Source organism: Rutilus rutilus, assembly GCF_951802725.1.
Source record: "Rutilus rutilus genome assembly, chromosome: 15".
NCBI classification, from domain to species: Eukaryota; Metazoa; Chordata; class Actinopteri; order Cypriniformes; family Leuciscidae; genus Rutilus; species Rutilus rutilus.
Genome location: NC_140220.1, coordinates 7,036,214 through 7,057,735, shown reverse-complemented (window position 1 = coordinate 7,057,735; position 21,522 = coordinate 7,036,214). Strand labels below are relative to the sequence as shown.

At 38.1% G+C, this 21,522-nt stretch overlaps 1 protein-coding gene across 3 annotated transcripts in view; it reads right to left on the bottom strand.

Moving 5' to 3' along the window:
• efr3bb (EFR3 homolog Bb) overlaps nt 1-21,522 on the bottom strand; it is a 36,105-nt gene that overhangs the window by 13,511 nt on the left and 1,072 nt on the right. The window contains exons 1-6 of one of the 3 annotated variants that reach the window (XM_084433323.1): nt 20,008-20,026; nt 4,514-4,590; nt 2,856-2,983; nt 2,588-2,738; nt 1,029-1,150; nt 450-599 (exon numbers count right to left, since the gene is read on the bottom strand). In XM_084433323.1, coding sequence (XP_084289449.1) covers nt 450-599; nt 1,029-1,150; nt 2,588-2,738; nt 2,856-2,962 — 530 coding nt within the window. In that variant the 5' untranslated portion in view covers nt 2,963-2,983; nt 4,514-4,590; nt 20,008-20,026. Of the gene's footprint in view, nt 1-449; nt 600-1,028; nt 1,151-2,587; nt 2,739-2,855; nt 2,984-4,513; nt 4,591-15,617; nt 15,869-20,007; nt 20,027-21,522 lie in introns of those variants that run through there. The other 2 variants (XM_084433325.1, XM_084433324.1) reach the window with 2 other exon arrangements.

Genomic DNA, 21,522 nt, shown 5'->3' with positions numbered 1-21,522 from the left:
TGCTTAGTTTTTCTCTGTTTGTTTTGCAGGATGGAGTGACGTCATTATGACTGAGGAGGAGTGACACCTGTGTTGGAGCTGACCCCGGCAATTTGAGCAGTTCCCTTCAGTTGTGATGGCGCTCCCCTCTTCGTGCCGTTTTTGTTCCCTTTTCAGTTGTTTGTTTTGTTTAGATTCGTCTTTTCCTGTTTTATTCCTCTTACTTTAATAAATGTCAGTCCTTTTTGATCATTATCCAATGTGTTGTCTCCTTCTTTGTCACGGCTTGCGAGCCGGCCGTAACAGATTATATTGCTGGATTTCCAATAGTGTGATATGTAATTAGTACATTTAAATGATGCGGCTCAATGGAGGATTCAGCTTTGAGGGCTGCCAAGTGTCCCTTGAGGAAGACAAGTTTATATCCCATCGAAGTCAATTATAAACTAGTTAAAGCCCAACACTCTCACCTCTCTGTGCCTTCACCAGACTGCAGATTGAAGAGCAGCGAGGGGACGATCTTGTCCATGTGCTGAGGGTCCCAGATGTTCGCCTGCAACTCATCGTTTACGGTCTTCCTCACTACTCCCTGCAGACCTTTAATGCCAGCCATTCGGATTCTGAGATGAGAAAGTACTCAGTTAGTTTGGTAAAAAGTGTGTATCCACCTTTTTTTTCAATGTGGAAATAAGTAATTTTCAGTGAATGTGCAAGACTTCAGATTCATTAGCTCTGCTAAAGGTAAATACCTATAAGAATAACAAAGTGCAGTAAATGGTGAAAATATTTGTATGATAATAAATTTAACTAATATGATAAATACCAATTTGCAATATAAAGCAGTATAACATACTGTTTTTGCATAGGTAAAATAACTGGAAACACATGACACTGGAAGCCTCGAACATTCAACTTACAAATGGTAATGCTCTCATGTTAAAAATAAGGTGTATAGTATGTACAGTATATAGTTATATTCTATTAAATGTTCCATCTATCTATCTAGATTGACTGCACACAGTCAGACGTGTACATGTGTGTTCTCTCACTTGGTGCGGATGTCAGGGTCCTCAAAGCTGGAATGGCACATCTCGCTAAACCGTGACACGAAGAAATCATAACTGCGATGATATGAGGGAGTGTCCTCCTCGATGTTAGCAAACTTCACAAACTGGAAAACAAGAGCAATTCAATAAAAATAAATTACATAACCAGGAAAACCAAAGTCAAATCAGGTTAAAAACCCATTTCCTTGAAAAGACTGCAAATGCTGCTCTAACCAGAGCCAGCTAGTGGGTGATCATAAGACGGTATTAACAAAGATTAAATGTTAATGTAATAATTTGTTCTACATCAACCCCGGTCGACCTCATCATCATTAACTGAACAATAAAAGCTTTTATGAAACCTACAACCAAGAATAATAAATATCCATATAGAGGAACAGACTTCACCTGCATGGAAGTAAATTAATTAAATTAATAACATTATTAAACTATTTTAAGGTCAATAGTTTATGCTGATTCAAATACTTAGATGTTGTTAAATGTTATTAAACAATGTATCATATATTATATTCACATATTTGCATTTATATTCATATCTGAATGAGCATTAACAACAAATTTGTAACATACTAAGTCTTACTTAGTGTTTCAGATTAAAAAAGGAACCCAATCTATTATCATTTGACAGGTTTTAGGTTATTTTTAGATTTAGCTATTTTGAGTCAAGATCACTGAGGCCATGAATAAAACAAAAATAAAATGCCTTATTATAGAAATGGTAGAGAACTGATGGATTAGACCCTGTCACTTAGATGATTTAATGACTCATTTTAAACTAGCGCCTGCATACTAAATCTGTTATTAATGAATAATTGCATAAAACTCCAGACCTACATTTCCTTCTTATTATTATGTGATGTGGCCTTTGCAGAACCCAAACGACCCTTCAGAGAACAGATGTGGGTGCAGTTCTGACTAACGCATCTCTATCCTAAAGCATTTCCAGGTAAATAAGGTCACTGTGAAACGCCACTGAGAATTAAATCAGTTTAAAAGGGGCTTTTGTATGTGACTGATATCTGCAGTGTGCAGTAGCTAAGGTGGTTCTGGGTGATTCAAAATAAAATAAAATGTGTTAGTCACATTGAGTTTAAGCGCTGCATTTTATGTTGCATGTGGGTGCATGTTCAATGCCATAGATTACTCATTTTGATCTATAATTGAGTCTGATTTTATTTACATTTCTTTATTGCATTTAGGTGGTTGCACTGCAGTGTGTGTGTTTGTTTGCGGCTCATCTGCAATGTTTAACAGCAAACATGCGTCTAAATATTTTATATAGTACATTTTACATAGTACATATCTTATATGTACATGGTGTCCTCAATACAGAACATTAAAAGGAACATATTACACACATTTACAGAATGTTACAAAAAGTGGTCATTTAGATTTTAGGAATTTTCTTTACTATCCCAGTCATTTGTGATTACTGGATAAGGACACATTTTATGGAAATTGCACTCACGGAGAGTAAGTGACTGAAGTTCAGTGCTGTACCCTTTGTGTCAGTGAACTACCATACAACAGTGTGTACATACTGAATTTGTTCCCAGGATTTGCAGGTTGGGCTTGTCAGCCTCCAGGAGTTTTCGCACCATCTTCAGGAAACTCTCCACAAACAGGTTGATACTCTGACAGTGGCAGGCCATTAGCAGCTGGTCGAGGGCTTCCATCGCAATACACACGTACCTGACGAGACAAAAAACACACACTGAATACAGGCACGAGGAACAGGAGAAAGTAAAAGAGTTGGTATTACAAAATACAAGATGGGATGTCTCAGATCAGGCTAATAAATTTCAGTACCCATAACGGTGTCTAGCTACATCACGGGACAGTCTCTCAGACAGGTACGCCCCAATCCGATCCAACTTCTCTGGAGCTGATAGGGCGTAAAAAGTCAGCTTCTCCATGTTAGCCTTTACCAACCCATCCTACAGATACATACACACACATAGAAAGCATCAATAACCACAACAGACCTGGAATAAGGTAAGAATTAAATATCCAGTTTTGTTTCAACCTTTGATCTTGATGATCATTAGAGTATCTAGAAAAACTGTAAAATAAAATGTAGCGATGAAAAGTTTGGGGTCACTAAGATTTAATGTTTTTGATAATACAGTAAAAAGTAATATTGTGAAATAGTTTTTTCTATTTGATTTTTTTTATTATCTATTCCTGTGATGGCATTTAGCAGCATTATTTATTAGTCTTACAAAAGGGATTAAAAGATTAAAAAAGGGAAAATGAGCATGCATAAATAAACATTCAGTACAGACTCAATATACTGTACTCAATATAGAAAAATACTCTAATACTCTAATATCTAATACTCTATAACTCTAATATCAGCCAGTAATTAACATGGTACCATTATATTGCGTATCCCTACATGGGAAGCATATTTGCTTTCAAAATAGTGCAGACAGAAATTACGCAAGAACACACTTTAACAGGGCAAATGACACGTATTCAAATAAATATATAAATAATTGCACAAACTTATCACAAAAGAAGACTTACAGAATCTGCATAGTAATGGAAACATTGCTCACAGCAGGTGACCTAAGGTAGCGACAGTAATTGTCTTGAAATGAAGACAGCGGATTTGCTATAAAAGTGGTGCTTTGGTGCTTTGATGGCTATAGTGCTTTGAAGGTGATGAATTTAGAAACGCAACTTTTCTAAAATTGTTTTAGTGAATTGACAGTCTTGTTAGAAGTCATCAGCTCACTTAACTCACTTACCCATTGGTTACCCTACTCATTTGCATTGCTGCTATAAATATGAAATATTAAAGCTAAAACCTTGTAAATGACCTAACTGACTAGTTGAGTCAACCACTTAATCCAAACTTTAGGAAGAAAAAATTATTTAGCAAATGGAGATGTGGAAAGTACTTCATCTATTCATCTATTTCTATGGACAGTGTTTGGTGATATAGATTAATGTTACTAGTGGTAGTTGTTCGGTAGCTGGAAGACCATTATTGTAATGCTCAACCCTGCTGGTTTTAACCCACATTGAACAGCTAATCTGCTGAGCTACTGCAGCACATAGGCTCACAAAAATGACCTGAAGGAGACATTTCAGATATCTCAGCAATTAGCATAAAATGGTGTTGAACTCTGCCTCAGCAAAGACTGCGAGTGGATCCGCTCCTGGCTCGTATCTTCGGACACCTGCTTAGGTAATTGCCTCTGACACACTAATTGCCTCTTACACACTTTATTTTAAGTGGTCTCGGAAAGCAAGCATCTGCCAAGAGCATCAATGCAATTGTAAATAGGTGGTTTGAGAGGCGAACAAGGGCTGTTTGACTGTAAATAGACTCTCTGCGATTGCGATAATGTAAATGACCATGTAAAAGAATGGAGCTGAGACAGAGAGAGAGAGAGAGAGAGAGAGAGAGGGAGAGAGAGAGAGAGAGAGAGAGAGAGAGAGAGAGAGAATGTCCTCACCTCTGGGTCTTCGGGGAAGATGTTGTCCACCAATCTCTTGTAGCGTGGCCTCAGCGCCCCACAACAACCACACACCCCTGCAGAGAGAGAGAGAGAGAAAAATCAAGAAGAAATGTGGTTAAGGAGGATTCATTTCTGTAAGATAAGTGCCATTGATTTTAGGAAGACAGCTGATTTGCGCCCACAAATGGCATCATAAAAAGGGTTCTGGGTTGTCTTCAACACCACAGAAAGCGATCTCAAGACATTGACAAAATATCATATTCCTCACAAGCACTGGTTTTGTTAGACCCACATGGAAGTACACAACCTGCTAGCTGTCATCTTAAAACATACAACATTTCTTCAAATGTGAGATAAGCCTTTTTAAAGATATATCAATATTGACAATAATTTGAGACAATACTGTAATCATTTTTTGCTCCTAATATCCACTTTTCCACACCTTTTCCAGGCTATGACCTTGGATCATTAGTCTAGTGAGACAACATCAGGGAAAAAACATAACAACAGGACATCAAGCCATTAGTGGACCAAGGATGCAAACTTCAATTACTGAGGACGTGTACACATGGCGGTGTGTGGGCTTGTGGACGGTCCTTCCTGTAGGTCAAACACAGACAACCTTGAGGGAAATCATGCAACATATAACACATTGTCTGACATTGACTGCCAATATGCAGAGGGGAAATCTGCAATCCGATTGGCCCACGCATCTCAGCAGTGATGAGTCACACGTGTCCTACTGAACAGCGTGATGGCAAAACAATGAACTCCTGGAGGCAAGCATAACTTGCATGAAGTGTTTTCTGCTAACCGAAAACTATGGTAAGATAAAATCCCTTTTTGGAACAAACAAACAAACAGATTTCATGGAGATCTGGCTCACGTTGAGAAAAGAAAGACCTTAGTCTCAGAACGACGTCAGTGAGGGGAAAATCTTCCGATCTGTGAATGGTCCGTTCCACTAAAATGAATGTTTGAGAAAAGAGCCAAGGCGTCTCTATTTTTAGCCTTTGCTCTATTTTGACTTCAAAGAAAAGCTTTACCCGGCTGCTCAACTCAGCTATTGCCTTCAAATGTCCCCATTTATGTTGAACCCATTTATGTGTGTTAAATCCTCATGTTGTTCCAAAAGTGAATGACTTCCTTTTGTCCGTAAAACACAAAAGGAGAAATAGAATATTCAAGCTGCTCTTCTGCATACAATGAAAGGGAAATAGTAATTATTTGCTGAAAATAGCTCTTTTAAATAGCATATTAAAATTGTTTTGCAATGCAACTCTTTACAACACACAGGACAACCAATGCCATTGGGCATCACAAAGTCAATCCTCGCCATTTTTTAAATCTGAGGAATGCAATTTCAAAGCTGCAACATTTTGATCCGTTTTCTGAAACAAAGCTATTCTATGGCTTCAGTAGACATAGAATATATTGTACAAACAGTGGAATACACACTATCGTTTCGTTTCTAAAAATACCTGCAAGATATTATCAAAGTTTAGAAAGAAGTCTCTTATGTTCACCAAGGCTGCATTTATTTAATCAAAAATACAGTAAAAACAGTAATACTGTGAAATATTATTACAATTTAAAACAACTTCCATTGTTTTATATTCCTGTGATGCAATGCTGAATTTTCAGCATCATTTCTCCAGTCTTCAGTGTCACATGATCCTCCAGAAATCCATCTAATATGCTGATTTGGTGCTTAAAAAAACATTTCTTATTGTTATCAATGTTGAAAACAGTTGTGCTGCAATTGTTTTTTTCAGGATTCTCTGATGAATAGAAAGTTCATAAGAACAACATGATTTGAAATAGAAATCTTTTGTAACATTACAAATGTGTTCAGTGTCAGTTTTGATCAATTTAATGCATTCTAGCTAAATAATAAAAAATAAACAAAAACATACTGACCTTTTGACCAGTGTGCATTTTCACTGAATAAACACTTTGAAAGTCAAAATTTTAATTTGTTCCACACATAGCTTCAGGAGACTTATGACCTACTTGCATGATACATTTATGAAGCTTTTTAGTCCTTTTTGGAGCTTGAAAGCCCATCAACTTTCATTTTATGTAATAGAGCAACTCTGAGATTCTGCTAAGCACCTGTTTGGAAAGACATCAAGGTGAGTAAATGACAGAATTTCCATAGTTGGCTTGAAAACTCTTCTAGGGTTTGTAGGTTTTATGATAATGAGTTTGGAGGCTGATAGATGCTGCCAAGTGAGTGAAGAGGAGCTGTTGCACTGTGCCGTGACTCTAAACCCACATGAACAGACAGAGATGGCACCACACTGACAGCCACCCTCTCACAAACAGCTGTGTTTCACACTTGTGTCTCTCTCTCTCACCCACTCATTAAATCTCCATCTAGTATATACAGACATAGAGAGACCGTCTTTAAAGCAGAAAACTTATTTATGCATCTTTCATTATTCATTGTCTGCTGATAAGCTGCAGCTGGTTTGGCAAAGCAGAAGTAGTGTTATCTGTCATGCCAATGAAGCCTAAGCACAAACTTTAACCTTTGTCATGATAGGCACTGGCCTCTTCCTTGGCTAGTCAAGACTGAGGCTGCTCAGTTTTCACTGAAACGGTGATCCGTCACATGCCTCAGCTCAATGTCATAAGCAAAACACCACCAACACACATGCCACATATGAGTATAAATATACATGAAAACACTGCTGGCTCTTCCTTGACATAAAGGCGAAAACAAACCACTGTTTACACTTCTGTGTATATTGCACCGGTTCAAAGTTTTGTTACATTTACATTTACATTTATTCATTTAGCTGACGCTTTTATCCAAAGCGACTTACAATTGCTATATATGTCAGAGGTCGCACACCTCTGGAGCAACAAGGGGTTAAGTGTCTTGCTCAGGGACACATTGGTGTCTCACAGTGGATTCGAACCCGGGTCTCTCACACCAAAGGTGTGTGTCTTATCCATTGCGACACACCACCCCCTATCAAAGTTTTGTTCCACAACATCACAAATTTTATAACAAACGAATAAGGGAAAGTGTGTATTTTTGTACATGCACTGCTGTGAATGATAATTCATGATTAAAAACCAATCAAGGCTCAACAGAAGGGATGTTTTCTGCAGTTGGGCCAGTAGTTAAACATTTTTGAGTTGAGCTACAAAACATTATGACCAGTCACAGGTGAAGCGAATAGATGGTAAGCAAGCAATGAGTTCTTGTAATCAACGTGTTGGATGCAGGAGAAATGGGCAGGAATAAAGATCTGAGCGGTGAGTTTGTCGAGGGCCAAATTGTTATGGCAAGGGTTGCATGGTCCCGGTTTCTTTTACATCGCATGGATGGCCGTGTACATGTGCACCATTTACCTGGTTAAGTAATGACATCTGGATGCACTGTGGAGGACAAGCCGGTGGAGGGAGTGTGATGCTCTGGGCAGTGCTCTGCTGGGAACACTGCGGGTCCCGCCATTCATGTGGACATAAATTTGACATGTGCTACCTACCTAAACATTGTTGCAGACTAAGTACACCCCTTCATGGCGTTCTCTGGTAGAAGTAGCCTCTTTCAGCATGAATAATGAACCCTGCCACACTGCACACATTGTTCAGGAATGGTTTGAGGAACACGATGAAGAGCTCAAGGTGTTGCCCTGGCCTCCATATTCCCCAGATCTGAATCCAATTGAGCATCTGTGGTATGTGCTGGACCAACAAGTTAGATCCACGGTGGCTCCACCTAACAACCTATGAGACTTGAAGGATCTCTGTGCTCAGTAGTATAAAGCACCTTAAGTTTTATTTTCCCTTAAGGGTGTTGCAAAAAATAGGCTAACTGTTAAGTGTTGCTTAAGGGTTTCTTTAGGTGAAACGTCATACACCGTAAGAATTTCCCGGAGTGAGTAGGTTCAATCCAAGTCTTCTAACGAGACATGATTGGCCGCTTTATTTGATAAACAAATTTTTATTTTGCCGCTTTTTAACATATAAACACAAAAACCACATCTTATATGGTTAACAGATGCTCAAACGTGCGTGTGTCATGCGCAAGAACAAACCTCATTGGTTCTTGCGCTTGCGCGCACATTTGAGCTTCCGAAACAGCCTGGATTACTTTTATGTCTTTCAATAAGTGGATAGAAATGATGAGCTAATATTAAAAAATCTTTATTTGTTTCATAAGATGAATGAAAGTTTATTGGGTTTAGACCGACATGAGGGTGAGTATGAGGACAGAATTTTCAATTTTGAGTAAACTATCATTTTGAGTTTCTGTCTCACTCTCATCTGGTCCTTCTCTTTCATATTTGGTTTTCTTTTTTGTTTTCCTGATCCATGTTATGCTGTTTTCTGTGAAACTTACCGCTATCTGAATTAACAAATAACGTGTCCATGGCAACAACAGAATTTTATAACGGCAAAACCTGGATCGCTGTCGTGAAAAACTTAACGGTTTCCCTTACCTAAGAGAACAGATTAAGGGATTATATGCAACACCCTCAAGTCACTCCCTTGGGTAAGGGGAAATCACGCCTTAAGTCTCATACTTAAGGGAAAAACTCAAGGTGCTTTATGCAACCTGGTCCTGCTGCTAACGTCTTGGTGCCAGATAACACAGGACACCTGCAGGGCTCTCGTGGAGCCCATGCCTTGGCGGGTCGGTGCTGTTTTGGCAGCACATGGACCAACATAATGGTCATAATGTTTTGGTTCATCATTGGTGTACACTATCGGTCAAAAGTTTGGGGTCAGTAAGATTTTTTTTTTGTGTGTGTGAAAGAAATTGATACTTTTATTAAGCAAGGATGCATAATAATAGCATAAAAATGGCAGTAAAGACATTTATAATGTTCGAAAAAAAAATTTGCAACAGCAGTGGCCAGAAAAGCATTTCTGTAAACTGGTCAGAAACTCTCTTACACTGGTCCTGGTCCAGAGGGCCATCCTTTTTGTTGTAATAAGTGTTTATAACTTCATGGAGCTGCTGGTGTTCCCTGTGTGGGTGTTCCTGGCTACATATAGTTTCTGCTTCCCGTGTTGCTGTCTAGCAAGTTTTTTTCACACCGACAAATGATGCATTTCACCTCTAATGCTCTCAGACAGCAGAACGGCTCACGTTCAGTCATAAAGCGGTCGTTCCTCTGTAGAGTACAGGAAGACAGCAAGGCTGAGTTATTACAGGAGTTTAGCCACAGATGGGAAAGAGTGAACTTTCTGTGCCCTTATCTTGTACCAGAATATGTAATGTAGACAGAACTGTCACCATCGATTAATCTGTAGTGTCAACAGGCCAACCAAACTGTGTCACACGGGCAAAACTGTGGAGGAAATCAATACATTCGAACACATTCTCTACAGAATGTAAAATCTCATACCGAGAAAGAAAAGAAAATGGCAATTAAAAACAGACAGAAGGAATGAGATTAGAGAAGGAGGTAAGAAAGGAGATGGTGCTAATGACGGTCATTCAAACAGCAGGACGCGGTTTCCTCCATCACAGGATGCAGTAGAAACAAATCTGTTCCTCTCTCTGATACCGCATGGTTTCGAGCAAAAGCGTACATGCACCATCCTTTACTTTTAAAGGCAAAATGAATAGACTCCGCATGTTTAAAAACATCTATAATCTTCAGTGTAAAAAATAAAATATGGGATATTATGTGCCAGAAGAGGCACATAATATTTTTTTTTAGTATACATTTTAAATTGAGAAGATGTAAATTGTGACTCCATGCTGATCTGACCAGAGTCCAGACATCATGCTTCACTGATCTTGATTTATGTCTTTAGATGGATTATCGTCTACATTCACCATCACGGCATATGTATGAATTAGTCTATCAATACTACTCTCAAACATTCATTACCAGGGTGCAAAATTGTTTTTGCTAAAACATGTTAACTAAAGGGAATACAAACACAAATTGCAGATTAATAAATAAATAAAATATATTTAAAAAAAGAATGAAAACAGGAATGTATTGTTGTACTGTATGTATGTATGTATGTATGTATGTATGTATGTATGTGTGTATATCTATATATCTATATATATCTATATATATATATATATATATATAGGGAGGATTAAAGGGTAAAGGGTACATGAGGATTAAAAGGGTTATGGCATGGAATTTTAATTTTAATAATTAAATATGTACCTTATAATTTTAATCAAGTTTTTTATACAGAATAAATAAATAAATAATTAAATAAATATGTGGAAAAACAATTATTTACAAACTTCATTCCAAACCCTCTGTCTGAAATGGTCCGTTTTTAAGGGGCGGCTCCTTCAAGGCTTGTCAGTAAACGGCCACTGTTATGATTGGCTAACGTCATTCCATAGGAAACAATATCATCATTTACAGACAAAGCGTTATGAAATCATTTACTGACGGTTTGTGACGCAGCTGCTTCAATACAGCTGACTGATTCATCTTACAACAAAAGTTTCTTTGCGAGCTCTCATTACATTGTGTCTCGTTTACAAAAAAAACACATATAATCCTCTGACACGATCCGGACTTAAAATAAACCATCCACTTTGTTTCCGACGCTGGGATCCTTCTGAAGTCTGTACAGACAAGCAAACGAGCTGTTTTAACTAGACGCGTCAAAGCAAATGTTCTTTCATTCTTTCATTAGTCCTGTTGACAGACTGCAGTGTGTGGAGAATGTCAGAAACTGAACCCGCTATACTGTATCCAGCGTGACAGCGTCAGTGATTATAATTGCTTCTATTTTCTTTTGACGCAACGCAATGCTAACATCCAGTGTAGGCAAATGTCAGCAGTTAAGCGAGTGAATGCCAGTGGGCATGGCCTATGGTGTGATGATGTATAATTTTTCGTTGAAGACTTGCTCTGGAGGCACGCATATGGAAATGTATTTGCCCGTGTGACTTCACAGGTCACCCAACATCAGAACAAGCTATTTTTCAAGCTTGATTAAATAAATGCTTTGTTTATAATGAGGACGTTTTAAGCTATGAAACATGAAGGATGTTGTACAAAGACAACTTATTATGTCAAAATATCAAGGCATATTTGTTTTCTCATGTCATGACCCCTTTAAACAGATTCTCGCTCTCTCACACAAACAAACAGACTGTCAGTTATCAGCAATCAGTGCTGCTCATGAGCCATTTTTCAGGCTGAGTCTCAAGGCTGAATCCAGAAACCTCCTGCTTCCTCTATCAGGCACCTGCGTAAATTCACAATCAGCACACCATTCCCAGCTGCAAAAGAGCCTTGATTATGTAGAGAAGGTTCCCTGATTACAGTGGAAGAATATGTTCGCTACGATTACTCAGGGTACGTCGATCAAATCACTCAATACACTGCCCTACAACACAGGGCATTCACAGGGTATTCAGCCAGTTACAATGCTATTTGCAGTGCGTGAGTAGACCATTACCATTTAAAATTTCAGAATTTTGCAAAGGAAACAACTATCAATATATCAATAGAGCCCTACATGAAGTTTGGCTAAAAGAAATTTCATTTCAAAAGCTACTAGCATCTTTATTAGGAACAATTAAAAATACATATATTGCAAATTAAATTGCATTTATTTTCATTTTAGAGATTGCAACAGCAATTTTTGACTAAATGTAAGAAGTTTTAAGCTATTTAGATTAATTTCACCTCACAAGAGTGTAGAGCATTACGTGAAACACAATAAATCTCATATGCCATTGGTCAGACAAGAAACTCAAATTCCATTGTTTTAAAAGGACCCCAGAGATATTGTGTTTTTACCTTTCAGTTTACAAATCAATTTACAAATCTGCAACATAATTGTTTCTACATATTAATTTCACTATTTGTATTGAGATCTCACTATTAGTACAGAAATACAACTGCAACAAACACATATGGATACACACACACACACACATTCAGCAATGTGAACAGCTCAGTGGGTCAGCATTAGGAGATGCTGTGCTGCCCTTCAGGAATGTTATATAACACACACAGCCAGGGACCACAACCTTCTATTTTTACACGAGATGGGAGAAGGGCCGCCTCAACAGACATCTCCAGCAAACACACGTCACACACACTACTACCTGAAACCATCAGCTGCCCAGGATAGACAATAACATGATTTCAAAAAGTCCAACAACACTATGGGCCAAATTAAACAGGGTAAATTAGCATGAGAGCGAAACAACAAAAAAGCACAAATGGGAGTGGAAAGTTCGGCACGTGATCTACCGACGACGCTCAAATTAAAGAACACAGACACAGACGGATAATTTCCAGGACCAACGCAATCTACCAAGAGCAGCGCAAATTAGCATCTGGTTTAAGACATGACATGATATAAGACATTACATAATGGCGCAAATACCAGTAAATTGATGAGCGCAAACCTTAGTAAATCACCTTGCATGATTCATTTTAATACTCTCCTACCATAAATTTTGTGTCTGAAGGGGAAACTCCAACAAATGCATATGCAATAAGGTCAGTCGCAAAGATAACTGTGTCCATGCCTTTACAGCACAGATTTTTCACCGCATGTCTTTAGTAAATCCTGACAGCTGTTTTTTTTTTAACACCAAAAGAGGGTTTGCGCTGGCACAAGCTGTTAGTAAATCTGGCCCTAAATAAGTAATGATGTCAATTGAATTATGAATATTTCCACACTGATCATTAGATTGCATTAGATTCACCTTTACTGTCAATGTGCAGAGTAGGGCTGTGCCAGTGAGCGTGACAATCGCACCACCGCGATGGCAGAATACCAGCGGTGGTGATATGCAGTTTTACATGAATATTGGGACACAAGTTAAGTACAAAGCTTTGTTTACCAAAGAAATTAATATTAAGCCATATGTAGGCTTTGTATTTGTTCTTGCGATCTGGCTATATAAAGTCATGTGAAAAAGAAAGTACACCCTTTTGAATTCTATGGTTTTAAGTATCAGGACATAATAGTAAAAAACCTCTGGTGCTTGATAGCTCTTATATTTTGGTAAATACAACCTCAGATGAACAATAACACATGACATATTACACTGTCAACAAAAACTAGGCCAAAATGGAGAAGCCATGTATGACAAACTATGTACGCCCTTAGTGCTTCCATAGGAATTAAGAGGGTAAGTAGCAGTCAGGGACTTCTAATCAAATGCCTTTGATTAATTGATCATCAGTGATCAACTCTATAAATGCAGAAGCTTTGGCAGTTTGCTGGTCTAGAGCATTCAGGTGCGTGTTAACACAAAGCCAAAGAGAAAATACATCAGAAATTATCTTAGAGAAGCAATTGTTGCTGCCTATCAACTCTAGGAAGGGTTACAAGGCCATTTCCAAACATTCTGAAGTCCATCATTCTACAGTGAGGAAGATTATTCACAAGTGGAAAACAATCAAGACCATTGGCAATCTTCCCCAGGAGAGGACGTCCCAGCAAAATCAAGGTAAGGACTGTGTACTGCTCTGAGAAACTGCAAAAAGAGCTACATCTCAGACTCTACAGGCCTCAGCTGGCATGTTAAATGTTAAAGTTCATGGCAGTAACATTGGAAAAAGACTGAACAAGTATGGCTTGATTGGAAGGGTTGCCCGGAGAAAGCCTCTTCTCTCTATAACGAACATGGCAGCATGGTTTAGGTTTGCAAAGTTGCATTTGAAAAAAAACACAAGACTTCTTGAACAATGTCCTTTAGACAGACGAGACAAAAGTGGAGATGTCTGACCATAATGTACAGCATCATTTGTTTTGCAGCCACAGGATCTGGGCACCTTGCAGTCATTGAGTCGACCATGAACTCTATTCAGTATTCTACAGTCAAATGTGAAGCCATCTGTCCGACAGATAAAGCTTGGCCGAAATTGTCTCAGAAATTGCACGATCTGAATGAACGGGTGACAAGAAACCACCCAATGCATTATTTTAGTAACGGATCTAGTATTCTGATCTAATATAATATACACAAGAGATGTCTGATTTAAAGAGAAGTTTTTTGGAAAGATAACATTTATCTAAAATTTTTATCGACAGATAGAGAGAGGTTGTGCATGTGCATTATCTGCGTCTGTGCAGCATCTCTCTAATAATAATAATAATAATAATAATGAAGCTGTAAGTTTAATGCATCAAAAACAGATACATTACCACTTTGCTGAAGCTTTTCAGTATGTTTCTGTGCTTCTGAATGTTTATGTGTGTGCGCAACTTGATCTCCGATCTCTTTTTTGTGAGTGTGTGTGTGTGTGTGTGTGCGTGTGCTTCAATGAAGACTGCACATTAATATAAATATAGAAAGATGATCAATCTGTCCCCCAACACTGCCGGTGGTTAATTTGACTAGTAACAGCCAGGTTGTGTCTTCATATTCAAATTTATTTATTTTTATTTTAAATGTACGTTTAATACAAATAAAATAAAATAAAAACCTTAAAAAAGCTTTAAAAAAGCCCATGGAATTCAATGTAAGGGAGCAAATATCTCCCCATAATGAGATTTTTTTTTTTTTGTCAGAAGGTCATACTACATTTTTGGCTGTGCTCCTAAAAAAATGTAAGTGTAGAAACTGCAAGAGTTGAAAGCAGTTTAAGGAAGTGCCTGACAGCAATATCTATGATTACATTAATCAGCTCTACTGTGACATAATTAGCTGACATGCCGTGTTAACTTGTCAACAGGAGGTGAATTGTGTCCTGACACATTTGAATTGATAAACATCCATTCGTAATGTGATCTGTTAACAACACAACTAAGTAACTGCACTAAAGGGTCACCAAACATACACAGTGTCTCCAAGACATCCAAGGCATCTCCAAGACAATTCGGCAGATCAAACGGACACACACTTTGACCAGAAAACTTTGTCCTTCATAAGAAGCCCATCACCATGAAAGCGATCAAACAAACCTACCATAAAGCAATCTCATGACAGCATCTGTTGGAGAGATCCAGCATGCACACTTGCGTTTATCACGAGTTACTGAGTGCACTAAAGAGAAGTCATGCATGAGCGCTCAAGGAATGCTGTCAGGGAAGATTCCGGTTTCCCTTTATTATGCACCAAAGCCTGCAGGACACACACACACACACACACACACACACAGACAAGCTCAGCGCTTACCATACATTGCTCTTGATGTCAGTGAAGGGGCTCTCTCTTCTCAATCCTTCCCTGCAGCGTCTTAGATGCAGCCACAGAGAGATTTTTGGGGACACTCAATCTACACGCTCACACACATGAGGTCTGGCTGCTTTGACGTCTGAAATTGATGCGATGCAAAACGGGAGCATTCAGACATGCTAATGGACAGTGATGGAGAAAGCTATGATGCTGCTGGGATGACCTTGGCTATTGCACCCGCCTGCACATACAGGTCTCAAAAGAATAAAGCTCATTTTACATGCACGAGTGTACACCTTCTGCTCGCCAATCACCACTCAAAGAAGGAGGAGCCAGAGAGAGAGAGAGAGGGAGAGAGAGGAGGAAAGTGGGTTGTGCTCATTCATTCTCACCAGAAGCTCCTCCCACATTCTCAACATCTCTCTCTCTCTCTGTTTGTGTTCAGAAGCGAATACTAGTGTACTGCTTACAGTACAGTGGACAGTATATCACTGATTCTTATATATTATGAAACTTAAAAAAAGAAAAACTGACATATAATTATGTCCTTTTTAAGAAACATTACAATGTCCTGAAAGAAAAAGCAGCTATTTATGATCAATATTGTCAGATATTAAAGGGTTAGTTCACCCAAAAATGAAAATTCTGTCAGTAATTACTCACCCTCATGTTGTTCCAACCCCGTAAGACTTTCGTTCATCTTCAGAACAGAAATGAAGATATTTTTGATTAAATCTGAGAGCTGGATCACTCCTCCATAGGCTTTCTGGCCCAGAAAATGCATTAAAGACGTCGTTAATATAGTCCAAGTGACTCCAGTGGCTCAATCTTAAGTTTATAAAGCGCCGAGAATACTTTTTGTGCGCAAAAAACAACAAAAATAACGACTTACGGGGTTGGAACAACATGAGGGTGAGTAATTACTGACAGAATTTTCATTTTTGGGTGAACTAACCCTTTAAATGAAAATACTGAATTTATTTATGTATACTAAAAACAACATACACCACCATTCCAAAGTTTGGGGTCTGTAAGATTATATACATTATATTTTTGATAAGATGTCTCTCATGCTCACCAATGCAGCATTTATTTGATCAAAAATACAGTATAGTAATATTGAGAAATGTTATTACAATTTAACTGTTTTCTTTTTTAATATATTTCAAGAATAAAACCTAAAATGTATTTATATTCAATTTATTCCTTATTCTGACATTGGAAGGGGATCTTATTATATCACCGCCCCTTAATCTGCACGTTTCCATCCACGGCGCCGCCATTTGGTTTTCGCAAGCGACGACAGTGTAACCAGTTCTAACGTAATGGCAAAAGTTCGAGCAAAGCATGCAAACTGTTGTGTCGTTGGCTGCACAGACGAGCACAGAACACTATTTGAGCAAACAATCTCACAGCTGTCTTATAAAGACCTCAGGGAACTGTGGGGCGGGGTAAACCAGCTCATTTGCATTTAAAGGGACACACACAAAAACGGCACGTTTTTGCTCACACCCAAAAAGGGGCAACTTTAATAAATGATCAGGGGGGTATTTTGAGCTGAAGTTTCACAGACACGTTCTGGGGACACCCATAGATTTATATTACATCTTGTGAAAAGGGGCATAATATGTCACCTTTAATGAAATGTATAAATAAATAAATAGAAAATGTTTTGCTTTACACACCTGTTGCAGCCAATTCAGCCATTTTAAGTGTGAATGGCTGTCACATAACAGTGGTCAAAAAAGATTTTTCCATCAGTTCCTCCTCCTAAACTCAGAGATATTGATTCAGACAGGAATTAAATTGAAACCCTCCAAACCCTGGAGTTTGTCTAAAAACACTAGTTAATTCAGCCTGGAAATTTCTTCAGGGACATCAGAAAAAAAAACACTAACATTTCCGAATCAGATGGCAATTAAATCACAGACTACCACCTGTAAATGCTGAAATTACTTTACGTCCCCCTGGGAAATAATTACCGCAGGAACAGGGCTTTAGAGCAGTATGTTAGTATGCTATTCCAAGCATAGCCTTTCTCTCTCTCAAACTGCATGGTTTTCCTCCTGCAATTCATCACTCTCCTCCTACACACTCTCTCCTCCTCTCACATGTGTGTGCTGTGGAAAACATGCTACACACAAACAGCACCGCTAATGTGTAGGCTTTCACAAATGCTAAAAATTCTGCTGGCAGTGGCACAAGATTGCCTTCGAGTTATGCAATTACAATGACAGACATCTTATCTGAAACACTTTTACAAGCACATGTATGGTGTGATTGTATCTAAAGATCAAAACTAGACTATATCCAGTGTCATAATTGTTAACTAAAACAAAACTATTAATACAGCTTTTGTTCAAGATTAAATCTAATATAAATATTAGATAAAACACTTGAAAGAATCTTTGTCTTTGCAATTAAAAAAAGTTTTAAAAATGACTAAAAACTGAAATAAAAATAAATTACAGCTAAACTGAATTATTTAAAAAACTAATAAAAATGACAAAAACACAAAAACAAAATTACTGACACTAAAATGAAAATAAAAACTGAAAATATAAAAATAAAAGATCAATATTATATATAAATCAACACTGCTAGACTACAATAGTAATCACATTTCTTTTTTAAATGTCAAAGCAAATCTGATGCAAATGTCAAATTTAGGCAAATGTACAAAAAAAAAGAGAAAAAGAAGAAGAAGAAAATATTAATTTGACACCAGTTGTTTTAGATCTGGAGCAATTATGAATGCACACATTTTTAGTGACATTTACACAGGAATTTGGCTTGGCCAATTAGCAACTAAATGTGCTTAATTAAAACCAAACAGAGCGCAGATGCCAAGTGTCATAGATGAGTGTTTCCAAGACAACGCAAATAAATCTGTCACAATTGCAGCCTCCAGGTATCTCCGCACTGTCATCACTTGCAAGAAATAGTGGTGCTTTAGAATTGGGTTAGTAAACAACCACATAGCAGCCACCCAGAATACCCTAGCAAGTAGCAACCATCTAGCAATGACCCAGAACAACTTAGCAACTGCATAGCAACACCCTGGCAACCATCCACACCAATCTTGTTCCATTGCATTGCACGTTTTGCATTGGCAGACAACATTCTTACACTTTGTACTTTTCTTTTCACCTTAAAACATACATTTACTTTAAAAGATTTAATCAATCAAGCAGTGGCGGCTTGTCGGGTAAAAATGGGAGAAGGACGATTTAATGTTAATAAAATTGCAACTTAGTTATTCCTGAGTGTTTGTTTCAGAAATGCAATTTCACCACGGCAACACCAAAAAAAAAATATTACTTAAGTCAGAATCACCGCTGCTCTTTCCCGAATGTCCCAAATCTGCTGGTGTAATTACAATCGGTAAAACTGTGCTAAGGCGAGGGGAAGGGAAGGCAAAATCCATAGCCGGACACTTTTGCCTCTGTTGGTTAAAAAAAGTACAAATCACCATTGAGTCTTTCACTTTCAGTGGTTAGAGTGTTGAGAACAAAATAAAAATCACAAAAGAAGGATTCAGCCACCCTTGGCCTTGGTATATCAACCAATCATTGTAGAGACGTAAATTACATGATATTAGTTTGAACTACTACCACTGATAATGTACCAACTACCTTAATTATAGAGAGCAGAGATATCGAATATTTGATCGCCAACACATTTACCAAGCTACCATACAAATTAAATCAATCAACTGCACTTAACTGCTAAACGTGTTCTTTTAACAGGACAGAAGGATAGATTTTTGCTTCAAGTGATAGGCTAGGTTAGTGAAACTATATTGTTGTGCTGTACATGTGTCATTTTCTTTACATTTTCTTTCTAAAAGTGATTTAAAAAAAACTCAGACCTCTACAATTATGTGCCTCCTCTATTTTAAAACCCACCAGCTGACACGGCAATTGAAGGATAGTTCAACCTGAAAATTCTGTCATCATTTACTCACCCTCAAGTTGTTCCAAACCTGAATGAGTTTATTTCTTCTACTGAACACAAAATAAGATATTTTGAAGAATGTGGGTAACCAAAAAGTTGATGGACCCCATTGACTTCCATAGTATTTTTTTTCTCTTAATATGAAGTCATTGGGGCCCATCAACTGTTTGGTAACCCATATTCTTCTAAATATCTTCTTTTGTGTTCAACAGAAGAAAGAAACTCATACAGTTTTGGAACAACTGATGAGAGAATATTTATATTTTTGGGTGAACTATCCCTTTAAGTATCCTGAAATTCTCAAGCCATATGTAATTAAATGTGAAATGACATCACTTCAGAGTTGCTCCATGAGCACAATGGCATTCCACTGAGCAAATCTGATTCTGTGAGAAGAATACATCAGTATCCTAGCAGAGACAGGACCTCTTACCACGGCTCGGGCGGTGATCCAGCAGGGTACGGCAGTCCAGTGCCAACCTCCGGGTGGCAACAGGTTCCGGGACAGCCATGGGCATAAGAATATCAGCTCACAAACAACTCTTTAAGTCACAAAAATATTTATTTAGATAACCTCTTGGTTATCTATATAAACTAACAAATGGAAAATATTTAAGAGAGCAGCCTGTTGTCTTGCAACTCACATTATCCTCTAATGTCCTAAAGTACAGAATGCAGAAAGTAAACTAACTTGTTGATCCAATACTCAGAAAGCCAAATCAACCGAAATAGAAACTCTCTGAAAAGTAAATCCTCTGGTTCTTGCGCTTTCTCAGATCTCTCTTTTTAAAGTCAATCACTGGGTTTTTGCAGGGTGTTCAGCTCACGGCATCCCTTCAGCTCTGGGCAGATTCCTGTGCCTTGTCTCACTTGCCTTCTCACTGACAGCGTCTCCTCGGTCCGACAAACTCCCACACTCTCTTTCTCTCTGGAGTTTATTGAGACAATGACGGAGGAGGAATAGTGGAACTCATTGTGTCAGTGAGATGTTTATTAATGAGAGAGAGAGAGAGAGAGAGAGAGAGAGAGAGAGAGAGAGAGAGAGAGAGAGAGAGAGAGATAGAGAGAGAGAGAGAGAGAGAGAGAGAGAGAGAGAGAGAGAGAGAGAGAGAGAGAGAGAGAAATGCAAACTTGCCAAATCCAAGGTCTGTCCTAACAAACATGACTACAAGAAGTAAGCCCAAAAGAAATCTGCACTTGCAGAAACCTTCCAAAAACAAACTTCCAGAGTCTTCTGCAGAATGGAAATTACTATAATTGACAAATGTTTCCAGTTAGTAGCGCAGCACTCTCTAAATCTGAACAAAAGTTTGCAGATTCCATAAAATTGCAGTGACATTTGCGAATTTAGTCAAAACTTTGCTGGCTCACAGAAGTCACTTTCAAACCATGCAGATTTCTGTTGGTCCTCACAGCAATTTGTATGGCCAACATAAGCTAAATCTGCATGTGGAACTTTTTCAGCCAAATGTGAAACATAAACATGGATTGATTATTCAAAATGAGATCAATGAGATGTGAAACAAGTGAAACAAAATATTGAATAGAGGGTGGGGTTTTACTTTAGCGCACCTCCTCTCCATCCCTCGCTCATAGCAGATTGATTGATAAATATATTCAGAAAGATATTCAACCCAAGCCGTCAAACCGATGTCATCAGAGAAGGAAAGCCATTCCAGAGTGAAAGCAAATTTTCAGATTTTGATTCAACCATGACAAACAATTCTTTCCTGTGTATAAATTTGCACAGATTAATTGATCACCACAAGCCTAGTAATGTGCGCTAACAGAGTAAATAGGGTCCATTTTGATTTCAAGACCATTTTAAAGATCTGCTAAAACTTTAAAGGACCGTTTCTTTGAAAAAAAAGATGTGGTGTATATGAACGGACAACCCTCATTTCTGGGACACTGCCAAACTGGCCATAAATGCTTCCACCAGACACAC